Source organism: Aotus nancymaae, unplaced genomic scaffold (genome assembly GCF_030222135.1).
Source record: "Aotus nancymaae isolate 86718 unplaced genomic scaffold, 86718_ANA_hifiasm-v0.15.2.pri h1tg000029l, whole genome shotgun sequence".
Classification (NCBI taxonomy): domain Eukaryota; kingdom Metazoa; phylum Chordata; class Mammalia; order Primates; family Aotidae; genus Aotus; species Aotus nancymaae.
The window spans coordinates 58,697,106-58,717,002 of record NW_026988442.1 but is presented as its reverse complement, the minus strand read 5'-3'; the positions used below and the strand labels follow the sequence as shown (position 1 = coordinate 58,717,002).

At 38.8% G+C, this 19,897-nt stretch overlaps 1 protein-coding gene across 1 annotated transcript; it reads right to left on the bottom strand.

The window, feature by feature from the left end:
* Positions 1-18,028: 18,028 nt before the first annotated feature.
* On the bottom strand, positions 18,029-19,478 carry RPRM (reprimo, TP53 dependent G2 arrest mediator homolog). The gene has a single exon (XM_012457046.3). It carries the CDS (start codon positions 19,244-19,246, stop codon positions 18,917-18,919), a length of 330 nt encoding a protein of 109 aa, XP_012312469.1. The 5' UTR covers positions 19,247-19,478; the 3' UTR covers positions 18,029-18,916.
* Between the last annotated feature and the right edge of the window lie 419 nt (positions 19,479-19,897).

Here is a 19,897-nt window from a genome sequence, read left to right as displayed (position 1 = left end):
TCAAATAAAATTTCATCGACTTGCTAAAACTAGATACCATTAAAGCCACATTATGTGGAAGGAAACAAAACAAATTAATAAGAGCATAATGGAAGTTTAATCACTAGAAAACTGTATATATTAATTTTTCCAATGAATCTTAAGTTAAAAATAAAATCACAAAACAACTGTATGAAAGATATCAGCAAATTATACTAAATGCAACAAAGTAGTACTCAAAAGAAAATTTGTGGTATTTGAAGGTTTTTAAATTAATATAAATGCATTTAGGTAAGATACATATAAGATAAAATATGCCTATAATTGGACTAATGTTTCTTTTTGTTATATTTCTTTGGATCTTTTTTTTTACACACACACACACACACACACAGCAAATATAGCAAAAAGCTAACAACTGTTTGAATCTAGGTACTAAGTATATGCATGTTCATTATGCCGGCCTTTCAACTTTTTTTTTTATTGCATTTTAGGTTTTGGGGTACATGTGAAGAACATGTAAGATGGTTGCATAGGTACACACATAGCAGTGTGGTTTGCTGCCTTCCTCCTCATCACCTATATCTGGCATTTCTCCCCATGTTATCCCTCCCCAACTCCCCACCCCCCACTGTCCTTCCCCTATTCCCCCCCCACAGACCCCAGTGTGTGATGCTCCCCTCTCTGTGTTCATGTGTTCTCATTGTTCAACACCTGCCTATGAGTGAGAACATTCGGTGTTTGATTTTCTGTTCTTGTGTCAGTTTGCTGAGAATGATGCTTTCCAGGTTCATCCATGTCCCTGCAAAGGACACGAACTCATCATTTTTTATGGCTGCATAGTATTCCATCGTGTATATGTGTCACATTTACCTTGTCCAGTCTATCATTGATGGGCGTTTGGGTTGGTTCCAGGTCTTTGCTATTGTAAACAGTGCCGCAATGAACATTTGTGTGCATGGGTCCTTATAATAGAACGATTTATAATCCTTTGGATATATACCCAGTAATGGGATTGCTGGATCAAATGGACTTTCTGTTTCTAGGTCCTTGAGGAATCGCCACACTGTCTTCCATAATGGTTGAACTAATTTGCACTCCCACCAACAGTGTAAAAGTGTTCCTATTTCTCCACATCCTCTCCAGCATCTGTTGTCTCCAGATTTTTTAATAATCACCATTCTAACTGGCATGAGATGGTATCTCAATGTAGTTTTGATTTGCATTTCTCTAATGACCAGTGATGATGAGCGTTTTTTCATATGTTTGTTGGCCTCATATATTTCTTCTTTTGAAAAATGTCTGTTCATATCCTTCACCCACTCTTGAATGAGCTTGTTTTTTTTTTTTTTTTTTTCTTGTAAATCTGTTTTAGTTACTGGTAGACTCTGGATATTAGCCCTTTGTCAGATGGGTAGTGGATCTTTTTATGATAAGTTACTTTAGATGAAGTTGAATTTCTTCTAACTTTCCTCCAAGGAACAATACCCTGTATCATAAATTGAATGTATTTGAAGTACTTATTTCAGTACTCTTAATAGTTATTTATAGCATGAAAAACCATATAGTATAATTGTATTTTTAGTCACCTATATGGTATGTAACAAAATTCAGTTTGCTTTTTTCCTGGATATTATGTTTTCAGAATCAACTCATACTAATAAATGTATAGAGACCTCATTCACTCATTTTATCTGCTATATAATTCATTCAGTTTATTCAGTCTATTTACCTACTATTAGACCTTTAGATAGTTTTTAGTTGTTTGTGATTACAGACAAGACTGAGGAAGCCCATCTTTACTCTGATCTTCTTATTTACCTGTGAAAGAATTTCTCTATACCTAAAATTGGATTTATACCTAAGAAGTGATATTATTAAGTTATGAGTTATATATACAAAGATGTTCAGTAGGGTTATTTAAAGAGCAATAAATTAGAAACAACCTGGGTATCCATATGGTTAATAAGTTAAGATACACACCAGGGTGATAGTAAAAATAGTAAACAATAACAAAAATAAACAACAGTGCACCCCTGGTGCTGACTAAATAGAATGCATTAATCAGAGTGGTCATGGCTGTACAAAATTGGCACAAGAATACTGCTGACTACTGGTTTGATTTCAGACATGGATACATCATTTTAGGAAGCTGCTTTTAAATTTGGGACTGACTTTTATGAATTACACTTGAATGATGTCCATAATATTCTGTTTAAAGGAAACAGAGTAAGTTACAGAATTCTATCTATAAATTTAAAGTGACTTTTTTTGGTTAAAAGTAGAAAGAAACAAAAAGTTTACTGTTTACATGGCAGAGTTGTGGTATATACACTTTTCTGTAGTTTTTTGCAATATTTAATAATATTTACTTCATAATTTGCATTAATATTTTTGATTTATCAATTGTATATCCTTCATTGTATTTTATTATTCACCTTAATCCTTCCTTTAATCAGCTTGTCTCTTTTCCTTCATGTCTCACCAAAGGTTTGACAAAGTAGAGAGAAAAGGGGGAAACAGTAGTCAGTTTTTAGAGTTTTGAATTTCAGAAGTTTAACATGCAGGAAAAAATGGAAAGAACTCAAGAGATGGAGAAAAAATTTGGGAAAACACATGAAAGTTAGAAGATGCTACTCTGACCACTTTCCCCACAGAGAGAAAAGAAAAGAAGAGTTAAAGAGTGAGCAGTAAGATTTCGATAGAATTGGGTAAGCAAGAAAGGTACTAGAATCCCTTCCTTTAGCCATCCTGGGTCAAAGCCAGACTAAGCCCAGGGTAGAGTAATGTCAGACAGAAGATGGTTTTGAGTATCTAAAAGATGTGAGGACTGGGGCCCCTCTCCAAAGAAGAATTGGTTGTACATCAGGTCAAGGCAGATGAGTCTGAGTTAATTTCAAAAGTTAGGATACCCAGGATGGTGCTGTAGTGGTGTAAGGATTCCTGTACTTCCAAGGGAAGATCATAATACATCTTATCCATCCAAGAATGGCATGAACTGAATACTGGGAGTCATCTGACCTGCAGAGGCTCCACAGGGAGGGACCTCTACAAATCCACAATCCAGACAAATTATACAAGAATCACCTCAGTAGATGCCACAATGGAAAGATAAGAACAAGAACAAGATACCATGTGTGCTCCTCCCTAAGCCTTGGCATTTTGTGAGCTCCCAACTGTAGACTCAACTCTGAGGAAGAAGGTGGGTGAGATGGAGGGAAGGAACTGCTCAGATACTATGAGAGCGCCTACTGTAAGTTATAGAAAAATAAAATTACAGTATTTGTATATTTTGAGTTTGTAGAGTAAAATGTGTATCTGCCACCACCTGGATCTTTTTCTCCTTTCACTTTCTCTAAATACCAAATTTTACTGTTGCACATCCTATAGGGACCTTTTATGGAATAGGTAGAGATTTTCACTTTTTTTTTCCCTAGAAGCTTGTATGTTATGGTGAACTTTATTTTTAACAGCAGCATGTACTTCAGTAATTAAAAATAGCAAAGAAAATAAAAATTGACATTTTCCTCCATACATACAAATAGTAGGTACAAATTAAATCTTAAATTATTTTTTGAAGGTTACACATTTCTAATATATCTCTTTTGTTAATTACAGCAATCATTCATATTTTCTGTATTTAAATTTATAATTATTTTATCAAATAAAATAGATGAAAGCGTTTTTTTAAATAAAAAGAGAATATTGTCAAATTTTAGTTGGACCTCTTCTTTTCATATTCCCATTTCTCAGCAACTGAAGCAACTATTAGCTCTGCATATGCTTGTTAATGGCTGGATGCAGTCTTTCAGAATTTTCTTTCTAGGACAGCAAGGCAAAATCAATGGCAGTTTCATCTCTCTTGAAGATTGATGCAGCCTTGCAATGCTTAGCAAAACCATGTGATCTTTTAATCAATCACTGAAATAAATCATGCAACTGGTATCAGGAAGCAAAGTCATTTCACACTCACCTTCACTATTGCTTAGAATCAAAGGAAATGAAATCTAAATTAGACTTGTCAAGCCAAACTGCAGCCTCCACTCCCAAAGGAATTGAAATTTTGTCACTGTTCAAAAGAGTTGTCTTGCAATAAGAAAATAGGAAGGTTGGCATATTTGTCTATAAATACGAAAGTGATGGAGAATCTCCTATGGTCCTGACTCATAAAGAGGCTAAGCCAGAATATTGTTGCATAAAACCATAACTTCTAATCACTGGCATATAAACAGTAACTGTATCTTTTCATAGATTCTGGAAATATTTTGCAGAGATCTTATGATTCACTACCCTGCCTCACATAAGATTTAATGAAACATTTGTACACAGAAGATTATCTTTTTACTCTTATCCTAAGGAAAGACATTTCTCTAAAAATGTAATTTATAGCCTCACCCTCTTCACTTCTAGGAATCTCTTCCACATAAAATCAACTCTTTATTTAATCCAGGTAAAGGGAAAGATGAGTGAACCAGAGAGTACAGAATCATAAATAATTTAAAAAGTAATTCAACCTTGCCCTGCAGAATTGTGGGAGAATTGAATAGTGAAGAAAAATGTAATGATACCCGTAATAATGTTTTGAAGAGCTTCTATTAGCTGACCCACCCCAAATCCAAGTGTGTATTAAAGGAGTGGCCATATTCAGTGTTTTTCTCAAATTCAGGACAAAAATAGCATCTTAAATCACCCCTTTAGTCTCTAATTGAACATGTAGCCTCTCTCTGAACACTTTGTTCATTGCCTAGAATCTAATTAGATTTGTGAGTACAGGAAGAAGCAGAAATATACAGTTGACTAACGGAAAACATAAACAGTATTGGGAAGCTAACTCAACCTTAATCATGGCTACAGATGAGGGGAATCAGTGGCCATCCTTATCCCTGGATCCACATAGGTATGGTTAACTTGAACTTAATTCTGGCTGCTCAAAATACCCGAGAGCATGCACTGTAATAGTTGAGGCAAACAGTAATAGTTCCAAAGCGATGCTTTATGAGGGGAGGTGGTGGTTTCACAATTAATAGACTCTCTCAAGCAATAATTAGAGGTATATCCAAATGAATTCCAGTTTCCTGGAAAAGGAAAGTTTTGGCAGTATCAGGGTTAGCCCAAGGTGCAGTAGAAGCCAGGACATACGAGTAAACTAGACAAACAAGTGGACTTCAGGTGGAAAAGCTGTGGTTCTCTGGATAAAAGACTGTCCAGGCCATCACTTTAAGCACACCAATACCTTAAGATCAATCAGATCCCACTAGCTGGTCACCTGGAAGCTACTATTATACTCTCTACTTCAGTCAAAATTGACTCAGAAACTGGACAAATATGATCCTGTAGGTTGAGGCCTCAGGGCTGAAGATATAGCCGAGCTGAGAAAGTCGTGAGCACCCATTTTGTATGTTAGCTACATGTTTGGGATCCTCTCCCACCCCAGCACTGTGCCTCCAAGTGCCCAGAGGATGTATGACATGGATGAACCACAAGATTCCTTCTAGGAAGCATTTCTCTCTCTGATCAGAGTTTAAGACCATATCATCTGTTATTTTTAAGTCTAAGTCTGAAGATGATTTATTGTCATTGCAAAGCATATGCTACTTGTGTTTTATAAATGGAAACTGGGTGAGATGTATCCTTTCAAAGACATTCTTCCGGGCTATGTTTAATCAAACTCTAGCACTCACAGTGTTGTTCTTGGCAGAATTTCAAAATAGAGGCCACTCTGAGGACAGGACATAAAACCGTATTATCGTGAGCAATATTTAAGCAAGATACCAATATGACAATGCTGATTGCAGTGACTTTGGAATACAGGACTGTAAGGTCACACCATGTTCTAAAATTAGGTCAGAAAATTTTTGGTAAGTTATGTTTAAGGGTGATATCACCTAGAAACAGACAACTCAGGTCTTATGATTCCATGGTCCTGTTTTATTACTAAATGTAAAATATCTCATTAAGAAGATATTTAACCAATGCAAGTGTGTACATTGTCTTTATTGAAATAAAAGAAAATAAAAAGCAGGTTATGTTTGGAGAATATTATAAACTATACCAAAAGTAGATATTTACGTACTGTAAGATGCATATCTACAGCTCTTATGCCAGGGATCAGAGACAGGCCACACAGTAGTATGAATTCTAACAGTACTGATTTTGCTTCAAAATTAATAAGTGGTCTCCTCCACGGTGGTGAAGTTTATTACCGCCTCTCTTTCCAATTTGTTGAACAGGATCAATCAGCATTCAAAAAGGTGGTCTTCATGTCTCCACATGGCTGTGTCTGTCTACTAAGAATGCCTCTACCATCTAGTCTGAAACATTACTCTTGTTGGAGATTTATTTTCTGACTATTTTTCTTTGGAGGTATGATATAGTATGCAACTACAGTATTGTTGGAAGATATTTTGGAATTTCAAGAGCACACCACCAAAAACCTCATACCTTTCAGAGCATGGTCTGTGTTCGTTACAGTTCTGTACAGATTCTGAAATAGAATGCTAAAATTACAGACTTGGAGTCTGTGTTTGTTCTCAAGCCTTGTGACATAAAAGTATTAAGTTTTCTTCCCAAGTAACAATAAAATGTTTCTTTCATTTGATTATCTAGTGTGGCTGAGACTACATCTTGTGCCGGATTAGAAAGAATGATTTATCCATTAACACTTTTTACTCATATAGTAAGGAAACAAAATCCTGTTAAATCCATGAGTCTGTACCTCAGGGATCCTTTTGTTTTGGATAAATAGGTGCCTCTGAGCCAGTTTAATTTTCCTTTAGAGGTAGGGAGCTTAATGTAAGGACTAGTCTTTGAACTTGTAGAAAGTTGAGAGGCTATGTCTGCACCTGCTTCAGTTAAATAATCTCAAAGCCATATTGAGTGTAACTCTGGGCAAACCAGTTAAAAATGGACTATTTTGAAGTGAGACCAGAAATTTATGATATTTATTGCAAAAGTAATAAAAGATGGTTTTTGCACAATGGAGGAGATGTGAGGAAAAAGTTGCACGTGAGTGAGAAAGTCTACAGGTCTTGCTACTTCAATAACGGCCAAAATCTTCTAAATCAGGGAGAGCTTTGGCCAAAGACCCTCAGCAGGCTACTGTTTGCTTGGGTCAGACAGCAGAGCCACCTGCCAGGTGCCCATTCTTTCTTGTTCAAAAAAAAAAAAAAAATGCCTAGGAGAAAAAAAAAAAACCACAGGATTGAAAGGCACTGCAAAGATCCAGTTTAACCATCCATCTAATTCTTGTATCTCTGTTGCAATATCTCTTCTGCATGGTCATCCAGTATCAGAGAATTTATTCTCTCCCAAAGCAGTTCATTTCATACTTGTAAAGCTCCAACTGTTAGAAAGATCTTGCTTGTCAAGACTTTAATCCTCTGTTTATAGCTGCTTCTACTCACTCTTGCCAGTTCTACTACTTGGGTTCTTACTAAATAAATGTAATCCCCCCGATTATGTCAGTTCCTCAGATATTGGTGGACAGCTATCCTAGTATCCTGAGGCCCTATTCGTTGTTTTCCTCTGTGGTAAATACTGCCAATTCTTGATCGTTTTTCATCTAACGTAGTGTTGAAATCTTTGCTAGTATAGTTGCTTTCTTTTGAATATATCTGAGTTTGTTTACAAGTTTTTTAAAATGCAGTATTAGGTTCAGAACCCATTATAAGACTGTAATAATCCAAAAGCAGAGGGGAGCTTGACTCTTGCTCCTCTTATGAGATTCAGTGCTTCCCTCAGTGCAGATTAAGTTCACTGTTTTTGGCAGCCTCAAAATTCCATTGACTTTTCTAGAGCTGCTTCTTCAGCAAAAGTTCTGCATCTTTTATACATATGGTCTATTGATGACAGATTTTTCCCATTCTGTACTTGGACAGTTGTTTTAGACTCAAATACAGGAACTTGTATTTTTCTGGGTTAAGTTTTAGCATATTAAAATCAGACCAATACTCAGGTCTCTCAGAATCTTTTTGTATCCAAATGTAGCCAATTAACATATTATCGCTCTGCACTCCAATTTCCTTAGCAATGGGAATAGAGACTACCACATTCCCATGAATGAGATCCATATGGGAATGCATTTCTACATGGAAACTGCTCAGAATGGAGTAAATATATAAGTAATCAATAAAAAATTATTATAACTTCACAAGCACAGCTAGTTCACAAAAAAATCTTTTAACTTTGAGGTATATTCATTGATATCATGAAATAAGCTCCAACATATTAGAATAAAATATTTTAGTCAAAATTATATTATTGGTAGAGTTTAATGAAAACGATTTGAGTAACATGATACAAGTGAAAATTAGAGACCTTTATAATTACAGGGCCCAAAGAAAAAAATATAAATTTTTAACCTGTATACATTTCTGAGTAAAGGGCTATATAATTGGACAAGTTGAGGCTCATTTTAAATTGCCTCCTAAAATGTACATCCCTATCTCCTAGAGCCATTTGCTACTAGCAAACTCTAGATCCACCAAAATGATAAATCACTTTGCATCTCCTCTATGTGAAATCATTACCCAAAGCTGTACGGGTGGATCCAAGTTGTTAATGACAAAGCACCATGTGTGTGAGAAAGCTTAAACTGTCCTTACTGTCTATGCTTCACCAAAAGAATTAGTACAATAGCAAAGAGTTATGCTGATGGTTTGTAATATTCTCAGATCTAGATTGACATCTTAGCATAAGAATATTTTACCTGTATGACCTTGGAAAAATTTCTAGCCCTTCATTCCCTCAATTTTCTCTTTCATGGGAATGGGATGATATAACTTCTAGAGTTACATCACTTTGAAAACTTCGAACTAACACCCATAATATACCAAATATGATTAATACTAGCAGTGACTGCAATCACCTATATAAATGGATGATGATGACATGAATCAACAAGAATTTATTTGATGCAGACCAATTTTCCGTGAACAGAATTTGAAAATTAGCCATGTCAACAATACAATCCAATTAGGAGAAAACAGTGAAAGGAGAATCAGAAAAGAGACCATGTAATATGGTGATTATGTGCTTTGGAGTCAGTGTGGAAATAGGATCTTAAAATAAAAACTTTTCATTTATTAGTTGAAAACATAGGATAGAAGAAAGTCAGAAGTGTTTATAGAATAGTCCAATATTCTGGCATATAATTTCAATGAAACACAGGAGAATTAAGACTCTGTAACTTCACTCAATCTTTATTAAATGACTGTTACATGCCGGGTAACCTAGACTCTAAGAAGACAATGCCCTTGGTGGTCGTAAAACGTGTCTCATTGCACTCTTTCAGTGTCTAAGCACTCTTTCTAAACCATGAAATCATAAATTGAAACTATAATCTCAAAAATCACTGAATCATGGAACACTTAACATTTTCCTTCTCTATACAGCACATTAAGCATGAAATGGAACCCAACATTAAATTTCTAAGGTTCGTTCTTTGAATGCCTTTTTATCTCAATAGTCAGTGAAGTCTTTGTTTGCTTTGTAGAATGGAAGTATGATTTTGGAGAATTAAAATACATTGACCAAATGCAAAGAATTCAGCCAAATTTAGTCTCTGTACCATATTATTGAGTCATACAATCTCATATAAAATATAGACATGAATTTACTTTAATTTGGAAGTAAATGTTTACAGAAAATCTAAAGGAATCTTTTATCACATTCTCCTTTGAAATCAATTATCAATTTTCAAGTTTTAAGTATTATAATTTGGTTCTTTATATATTGTTATTGTTTAAATGATACATCTGATATTTACCAGAGTATTTTGTTTTGGCATCTCTAAAATTTTTTATTGATAAACATTCTAAATATTAGAGAATTTTTAACAACATTTTGAAATAAATCATTCATTGAGAAAATATCAAAAATCTTAAATACTTCATTTTTAAAAAGAAAATTCAAGTAGGCTTAGAGATCTCTCCTCAAATAGACTAGGGTAGCACACGATTCACTGTGTCATAGTAAGAACACAATGTTATAAATCACTGTGAAATGAACTTTGCCACAGTGATCCAATCTTAAGACTACCAAACACTGACTGAGGAAATTAGTGGTATAGAAAAACTATCACTGAGTAATAACTGGATAATTAGCTGTTGGGTATAAAGCAATCAAGGATTATCCACAGAGTAAATCATGTCTAGAGGAGAATGGCTTATGTTATTAACCATTGAAAGTTGTTTTTATAAAGTTATTCCTGAAAAAGAAATTGTCCAAATACAGGAGGACCATCATGCCAAGAAAAAGAGGACATATTGTTTAAAAATGAGCGTGCTCTCTTATATGTGTACAAGCATACTTTAGAGGTCATTAAGTATGTTGCAAACACAGAGATGCTTTACAGAGAACACTGTGCTTCCAGCCTCAGATTCAGGTCTCACAGCTGGAAACTTGTAGAAGAGATGACTTTACCTGTGGTGATGAGCTGAATGAGAAACAAACTCCTAAACACCAGTCTTTATGGTTGAGCAATTTTCTCTTTCAACCACACCATCAGCAACCCTGTCCTCTAACCTGTTAATAAGAATGAAGAAGCCCACTAGCGCAAGACTCAGAGAGGGGCGATGATACTTACAAAGCAGACAGTCACAGTTAGAAAAGTCATTGTCCTCATCGGAAGTGTGGAGAAGGCAAAGCAGCTAGAAACCCAAAGCAATAAACAATGACGGTTCAATTTCTACGCACATGAGAAGCTAAGCCAAGTCTCTGGGTTAGGATGAGTTTATATGAGGAGCAACTTAGAAATAGAATTAGGAAGGCTTCCAAGAAAAGTAATAAAAGTATCTCATATGCTTACAAGGCAGCATTTCCAAGCAAGATGGGTCATGAGAGAGGCTTCATCAAAATAAATTTTTTAAATCAGTTTGGCTAATGCTGAGTATTTTATCCATCTCATGGAGAGTCACAGAGCTTAACTTTTTAAAATAAAATTTACTATTTCATATAAAACCCATTTTTATATTTAGCTAGGTCCAGGGAGGGCAGATGATTTTATTCTCATGAGCAAAGAGAGATGTCAAATGACTGATCCAAATGACCAGAGACAAGGTGGTGGCAATACCTGCCCCAGAAATTCAGAGCTATTGTCTAGGGCACTTGGAGCTACATCAGCTCAATGCAGAGAACCTTGAAATAAAGTATAAAAGTCTTTTTTATTTTTTCATCCTTGCTGAAATATAGTTGATAGAATAAGTAGCTTTAAAAGAAACATTAAGAGTCAGGAGACATAGATCCCATTACCAGTTCTACCTTTGACTAGCTGTGTGGGACCATGGGAAATGACATACCTACCCTCTCTAGGCTTTGGATCCATTGAGCGAGGTGACCCTTGTTGTAGGTCCTCCAGCAGGCCTCTTGCTTCCTTTGATACTAGAATCCCTTCTCCTGTGAGGATGCATGGCCTTGTATCCTCACAGGAGATAGAGGAGACTGGTTTGAATAGAACCAACTCTCTTTCCCCTTGTTCTCTCTCCTCTCATCCCAAGGGTGTCACTGGCCATTGACTGAGTACACCTTTCTTCCTGCACTCACCGATTTCACGGTGGTTTATTCGCCAGAGTTCTCCCAGGGAAAAAAAAATCTCTTTCTGCTGGGGTTATTAAGCTGATGAGATATGAGTGTGAGCCCAGGGGAATCCATGTTTTTTCTTTTCTCACCATGTGGAGAGAGAGAATCTGAGAGATGGAGAAAGAGTCTGAGTGACATCAGATATCAGCTTCTTTCATGCATGATGCACCTGTATCCTGGAACTTACAAGTCACATGAATCAATCAATTGTTTTTAATTAAAAATTAGCTTCAACTAGATTTTTGTTGATTGGAACCCAAAGATTCTTAATTAGTGAAGTCCATTCTAGCTTGAACTTTGATGATATTAGGAGATATTAATGTTACTTAAAAGCAAAATGTATCATTTTCTTAGAAAGCTCATCTATGGAATGCAGGGGAGGAAATTTTACACTTGATCTTCTTAATTATTCAGTCATTGAAAATTCACAGTGGGAGAAATGAATAAAACACTTGTTCCTGTGCTGAATTCGTAGAAATTATAAGTAGCCTCAAGATATTCATTTGGAGCACTTTCTTCAGGCCTTCCATATTCATGTTCATCTTGAGTTTGAATATGTAAAGTGGAGCAAGCTTTGTGTATGCTGCCTGAAGACATGGGGAAAAGTCAAATTAAATAGTTTGAGTATTTCAGGCCCCATGCTAATTATAGAGAAGGGTAGAGAGTACTTCATTTTCAGGGGGAGAAGGCAGGAGAATATGTGGCTCACACAGATAGATCCCCAAGGACACGTGCAAACAGATTAAGCAAAAGATAGGCTGTTATCACAGAAGGTCCCTTTAAATTCCATGATTCTTTGCATCAGACTTCCACCGTCTAAGTTAGTACCTAGTGCAGAATCATGACTATAATAGATACTAAATAATAAATATTTATTGATGATAAAGATAAGAAGGCCTGGCAAGTCCTCTTTCTCCTTTAGAGATAAGAAAATTGAGCCAGCGGACAGGATGTTTGCAATCATTCCAAGACTCCATAGAGAAGAAAAGAGAAACAGAGAAGGAATTTACAACCTTCCACGTTCTCCCAATGTTTAGTCCTTCCCCTCAGCATTGTTTTGAGAATTTAGAATCTGCCTGTAAATTTCTAGAGACTTTACTTGATAGGTTCTTTTTGTTTTCATTTACCTTCTTCAAATTTAGGGTCCCAGCTCATTTCTCTTAACTTAGCTTTTAAAGATTTTCAAGCCTATGCAATATATAATCGTTGACTTTCTGTCTCTTAGGGTTTTAGCTTCCTTTCCTTTACAATTCTTAGATGAAGATTAAAGCATATATCTCAAGATACAGATGTACTTTAAGACTCTAGACACTTCATATAAATCTTCTTTACTGAACATTTTGAGACAATTTACTTGCAATGTTTCCTATGCATTGTTTTATTGTAAACAAATAAATAATATAAAACATAGAATTGGGGAATGTGTAATGTGCAATGCTCATTTTTAGTCTATAGTAGAATAAACATGTTTCATGGGTGTACAGTAAGGGAAACACTGAGTATATGTGCACATGCACCTGCCTTAACCAATACTACTTAGAAGATGAACTACATGATCCTGCTCAATTTATAGGATAATAAATAAAGCAAAAGAGACACTCTGGATCCCAGAGGGATTCTTTTTCCAAAGCAATCAGACATCTGGAGTCTTGGTCTGATAAAAATCAATGACTCTTTCAGGGCACTATATCTTTAGATGTGGGTGTGGGAAGGAGTGTATAATGAGACAGCAATTGGTGAGGGTAGAAAGCAAATATTTAAAAAATGAGAAAAACTATAATCTTATCTTCCTGCAATAAAATATGCCAACATGTAGGCTATGGCATAATTATATGTGTATATTTGTATTAATATGAATTCTAGAAATAATAAGAACAATTTCTTATCTTACTCTTGTGGGTAGATTATATAACTTCCCTTATATGTGTGCCAGTGTTTTATGGTTCAAATGGAAAGGAATCATCTCATTTTCTTCGGTAATAAGTAGTAATGAACAATCTATGCATGGGTGCCTGAAAAACACCATATGACTCTTTGAATTATGAGTTCATAAAATATTACTATCTAATGGAAACCAGTTTTAAAATGGGGTGGGGCAGAATTTGTTCCAGTATTATCACAGATGACTTGACCTTTTTAGTATTGATCATTCTATGCCTGCATTTACCCACTCAAAAATGCTTCAGCAAGCATGCCCTTAAATATATTTAGAAAAGAAAACTATCCATTATCCCTTCAAAATATACATAGTTAAATAAATTAAAATAAGCTTTGTTTATTCTTATTTAGTGTATATCGCTATTTAGGTCAGAAGCAAGCCACTGTTTGCAATGTAACTGAAGATTATTTAAAAATACATGTAGTTATCCTTACAACAGTCCTTATAGGAGCTCTGGAATGTTTTAAGCTTCTCAAATATAACAAAGATAATAAAAAATAAGATATATACCTATAAATTCAAACTATGTTATCATAACCATAAATGATATATGACTGATAATAATATCATATAATTCTCATATAATTCATTTTTCTGAAAGTTAATCCTAGACTTTCAAGTCTTTTAAACATTTAAAACAACACAAAAATATCAGGAAAAGAGAACAAAGTGAGATCGGCCATGGAAACAACTTACCATTAAGCATTTACATTCAAACATTAGGAAACAATTACTACTGAGGCAGCTGCTTTTCAAACATATCCCATTTGAGCTATCATGCACAGGTCTACATGGGATTTGACAGGTAGAAAAAAGATTTATTGATTCCTATTGGAAGGATTGCTGCAGACTTGCTGCTTCAACAGGCTTTCAAACTAGGTTTGAGTTTGAGGGAACAAACTGAACCCTGGAATCCTTTCCTGTCATTGTAACCCCCAAAGTGACAAGTAGAATGAGCTGGTGTTAAGGAAGGCTCTAAACTGCATGTGCAACAGCTGCTGTGTGCTGTTGCAGAAACTCAAAAGGAAAAATGCTTTAGGGAGAAAAAGTGGCTGTTAATGAGTCTTCAAACACCCTAGTAGTTTCTATAAATGCTTATAGTGTGAATGTGTTCCTAGAAGAATTGCTAACTCGCCAGTACAATGGGCTTTACATTCATGACCTCATCCTTTGAGAGCACAGAGATCTGGAAATTTAAGGAGCTGGAGAGATCATGTGTAGTCTATCAGGTTAAAAACTACTGTCTACTCTGGCTTGGCTAGGTATCTGAAATTTTGCTTTGATTATTGTAAATAACTTACCTCCAGTGGAGGACCACTTGACTTTTGTGAGAAAAACATCTACACAAAAGATCAAGACTGGAAAGATAAAATATATATTTTTAAGACACATAACAGAGAGATCGATGAAACATCTTAAGAGAGAAAAAATGTTAAATCAATTAATTTAATGGAATCATAGAATTGGAAGTTTCTTTAGAACCCGTCTTCTTTATTTTAGGGATCAGGCCATTCAGCTGCTTAGTGACCAAACCAGAATTTCTAAAATCTCAGCCCAGTGTGTCTTTCCCTTCCTAATTCAGAGTTAGCATAAGAAGACACAGTAGCAGGATTGACTTGGATCCAGTGAAAAGTCAGGATGGCTTGGAAATCAGAAATCATGGACCATCTACTAGGAGCTGGCGTGTTCTCAGACTTGACAGAGCAGTATGACCTCTGCGTTTGGTTCCCTCAAGGTGTCCAGCATTCAAGCTCTTGCTACATTTTCAGAGAGAGTAAGGAAATGAGTATCAACAATATTAAGAAAAAAAAAAAACACTTATCAACAATTGGTTAAGCTACTTATACAGAGGACATCCAATTAAGCTATCACTAGCTGTCTGCCCGGCCTGAGATCCCATTAATCCACCAGCTATGTCTCATGGAAACTTCTTCCTGCATTTGCTATATTTCCAGAAGGGCTTCAGGAAATATTAGATAAGTCCCCCTGGGCCATGCCATATCAAGCAAGCTCTTACAGATCTCTCTCTCTCTCTCTCTCTCTCTCTCTCTCTCTCAGGGCCTCCCACTAATTACTGACCAAGACTTCAGTGTGGTATGGTAGAACCTGCCTGTTTGGTTATTTATCTAAACTTCTGGTCTTTTAAGGCTGACATTATTTTCTTAGGTGAAACACAGAGAGTGGCTTTCAGAACCTATTTTTCTTAGAGAATGTCTGTGGGAAAGGACCGACAGTCCATAAATTCTGAGCAGAATTAAAATGTTTCATTTAAAGCAGTTTTTAGAATGAGGGACAAAGAGAGTCAAAGGCAGAGTGAGAGAGGGAGTGGTATGGCCCCAGAAAGTGGTTGCTCTGTGGCCATCGGGGAATAGAGAGTGTAAAAAGCTTCTTGTACACATTGGCTCATCTATAAAAACCAGAAACACTTGGCATCTCTCTAAGTAACAAATGGATCTAAGGGCTGGAGAGAAAGGTTGTTGGCAGGAAATAGTCTCCAGGGCTATGTGCACTGCAGACTGTGCATTTCCCTATAGTGCATAGATCATAGATTACAAAACTACATTCGCCTATGTTTTCTACCTACATTTTGCAGGTTCTGGTTTGTTTCATGATCACAATTTCTGGGGGTAAGAGAATAAATACAGATAATTGAGATAAAGAGAAACTGTAGATTTTGCTTTTGAGGTTCAGGGAAGAGGAAAGAGGTGTGACTAAATATGAAGAGAAACAAGATAGAGAAGATAGAGGTCTTCAACCTTGGGACGGCTCCTCTCTCAACTTTCAGGACTTTTGTTTTAAATGAAAACATGTGTTCTATACAATTTAAAATTGATCTGTACGTTTGAACCCTCCTCCAGCGTCCCCATGTCTGAAACTCAAAGCACGTGCCTGTACACAGCAGACTACAATGCAAGATTCCTACACTCTACCTGATTTGTTTTTTTTAATCCCAAATCGAATTCTACCAGAGTACTGAATTCACTGGTGAGCTAATAAATCTTCTAGAAGAAGGGACCCTCAGAGGATGTTGCAGCCACAGCCTGAGTTAAATTTTAAGCGTCTGCTTTGTCCCAGAGAATCCCTTGCTCTGCTTTGTCTCTCCCTTTGAAACATGGAGGCAGCAGATTTACTCGGTGCCACAGAAACTGTCTACAAAATAAGACATTGCCATTTCTTGTCCTATCAGTTCGCAAAAGTAAACTGCCTTTCAAGACTCCTGCTGACTACCTATTGACTATCTCTTGACCCTGCCCCCTGACCAGATACCAAAACAACAAACAAGCAAACCATTTTAATAAAAGACAGGAACAACCAGCAAAACTTCAAAATCCTTTTTTCTCAATCCTGATACCCATTAGCATTAAAAAAAAAAAAATCCTAGATTGTAATTTCTGGCAAGGTTTACTTGAGAGTAAAATGGACACTTAATAGTGGATATGACATTAAAGGCACTCAAAACTTTTGATCCCAATCTTTGAGTCATTAACAGTGTTTACACCAGTTGTGCTTCTTCCCGCGTAAATGGAACACTTTATTGTTATTTGATTTTAGTTACTCTTATAGCTGTCATTGTGAAGTCTTTGAAATTTTAATTGCTATAGCATCTTAGTGGATTCTTTATAGTCTCGAAAATATTTAGAATCCTATCCCAGGCATAAAAATAAACTACTCAAAACCTTTTGTCAAGTTTATGCTCGGAGCTATTGCATCCTTTGGGTTATTTTCACAGGTACGATTTTTCAGTCTTTGTAACACTGTTGAATTTCTGAGCCTTAAATGTGTCAACGGCCATCGGTAGCTCTACTCCAACCACCCTTCCCAGTTGCGGTTGTTAATACTCATCTCCCACATTCAGGACCTCGGCTAACTCCTTTGAGCCCTTTGCCAGGTCTGGAGCAGACTCAATTACAAAGAGCAGGCTGAATCTTTTAATCTGGTCTTTTTGTTAGAAAAAGTAATAGGGCAACGACAATAATGCATCTCATGTTTTAGTAACAATGGTTTACCCCAGGGAGTATTAACATCACTAACGTCACTGTGTATCTTAGCAGCTACTTTTCCTCGGATTTTATAATTTCTCTCCCACCATGGGCAGCATCCCAGAGCCGCCTAGCTGACGTTAGTTAGGGTAGAGACGCCCTCCCTAAAGGCTGGCCAAGCCGTCTCTTCCTTTCATTAGCGGTGTAATCCTGTGTTCCCGCCGGAGCCTGGCACGGAAGTGCAATCTTCACGCGGGGGCTCTCCTGTCGTCTAGCCTACCTGAGAGCTGAGACTAAATGAAGTATAAAATATTAACGATAAGAGAAAACAAAGGATGCTGCTTCCAGGACGGCTCCTGTGCCTGAGGCTGGGGTCTGTCTCACTCATCCCTGGGCCTCTCCGTCTGGCCCAGACCTTCGCCCCTCCACGGGATCCACAAGTTGAATCGCAGCTCTCCAAGGTGAATTGCCCTGGCCGAGAGCCAGGCTCCTCACCGCCGCCCGGTTCCCCCTGCTGGGGAGCGCAGAATGACCACCAGGAGGCCAGGAACCAAACGCTTAAATGTTGCATTTATTAAGGAAATGTTAAATAAGAAAAAAAACAAAAAGTCAAAACGGTGTCACGGATGTCAAGAGCACTTTTGTGGCGTAAACCGTGCAGTCACGAGCTACGAGTTCTATTCTGGGTCTTTGTCCCAGGGCCAGCAGGAACGCCAAGCACCTCTCAAAAGACCCAGTGGGAAATGCACTAAAAGAAACAACGCACCCCGTTCAAATTCGCAGGCTCCCCCTCCCCCCACCCTTCTCCCACAAGGACAAAACTCTAACCCCTCAGGCAGGCAAACAGGCCAGGGGGGGCAGAAAAAGACTCATCAAATATTTGTATTCAAGCAAACAAACACAAAACCTTTTAAAACGGCACGTTACAATCAAAGGTATTTATCGCCTCTCTCCTCCAGGGCTGGAGAAGAGTGAGGGCGCATCCGGACACGGATTTGTGCGACCCCATCATGTCTGCTGCGTGGTTTTTAACAGGTCACTTTTCCGGTCACAAGGCGATCAGTGCCACTGGTCTCTCCCCTGCCCACCCTCTCCACCTGCCCCCAGAGCTTGGCCCACCTGCTGGTGGAAAAGGGCCTTCGCCCCGTCGGTCTCCCCGCATTCCAAGCAACTAGCAGCTTCCAAAGTTCTGCGCCCTAATCACCCTCTTCTTGTCACTTTCTGCTGAGTCCAGAAGTCTGGGCGCTGTCCTCCGACAGCCAGGCATGAGGACTTTCAGAGGGCGAGGGAGAAACCGGTCGCTTCTCTCAGAAAGGCGGAAGTCAAGAGAAATAATCGACTCCGACAGGTTTGCTTCGCCCAGTCTCTGATGGTGAGGGGCACAGCCGGGCTGGCAAAGTGGGCAGGCGTGGGAGCGGTTGCCGCGGGGGCGGAGGGCGGGTCAGTAAGGCCCCACGACCACCGCCTCCACCTCCTTAGACGGTCTCCGGTCCTTCACCAGGAAGTTGATCATGCCCTCGGACTTGATGAGCAGATTGCAGCCGAGAAAGAAGATGCCGAAGACCACGGTGAGCGACAGCACGCACATGACGGCGATCTGCACCACGCGCATGATGTACAGGCTGCGCTCGTCCGGGCCTCCCTCGGCGAAGCCGTCGTCGGTCACCACGGACGCCTGGGTGCAGCAGCGCATGGCGCGCTCCAGCGCCTCGCTGCTGTTGGCCAGGAACAGGCCCGCCACGTCGGTCTGGTTGCCCAGGGCCAGATTCATCTCAGAAGCGGGCGGGCACCGCGGGCGCCGCGGGTCCGAGGGGTGAGAAGGCGGCGGCGCTGGAGGAACAGGTGCCGGGCTGAGCGCTCACTCGCAGACTTGGCGCGCGCGAGGGCTCCTCGCTCTGCTTTCGAAAGTCCCTGGGCCGTGGGAGTTTCTCAGGAGCCTCTCCGACGCGCGCAGATGCTGGGCTCTTCTAACGCCGTCCGCTCCAGCCCGGGCGGTGCTTGTTCCCGGCGCTTGCTCGACTGGGGGCTGTTGGAACTTGGCGGGGCTGGGCCAGCCCCGCCGTGGGAGGTGCGGGCGCGGCGGCTGCAGCGGCGGGGCGGCTGCACTGAGCGAACAGCGGCCCCTTCCGGCCGCACCGCCGCGCTGCGCGCTGCTCTTGGGCGGTGGAGGAAGCAAAGGGGCGAACCTGGCCTTCCTTTTTATTGCTTGCTTCTTTTGCAAACTCCAAAGGCCAGGCAGAGGTCACAGTACTATTCTGGCTTGATGGATGATTAAACAGTTTGGGGGGGAGGGTGCGGTCAGCTGAAAGTTTCAGAGGAACTGGGACACGCCAGCTCTGTGTGTCCTTTGCCTGCTGCCCCCCTGCCCTCTGGGCGGATGGAAAGTGGCGATGAATCGCAGGTGCCAGATGGTACTGGCCGA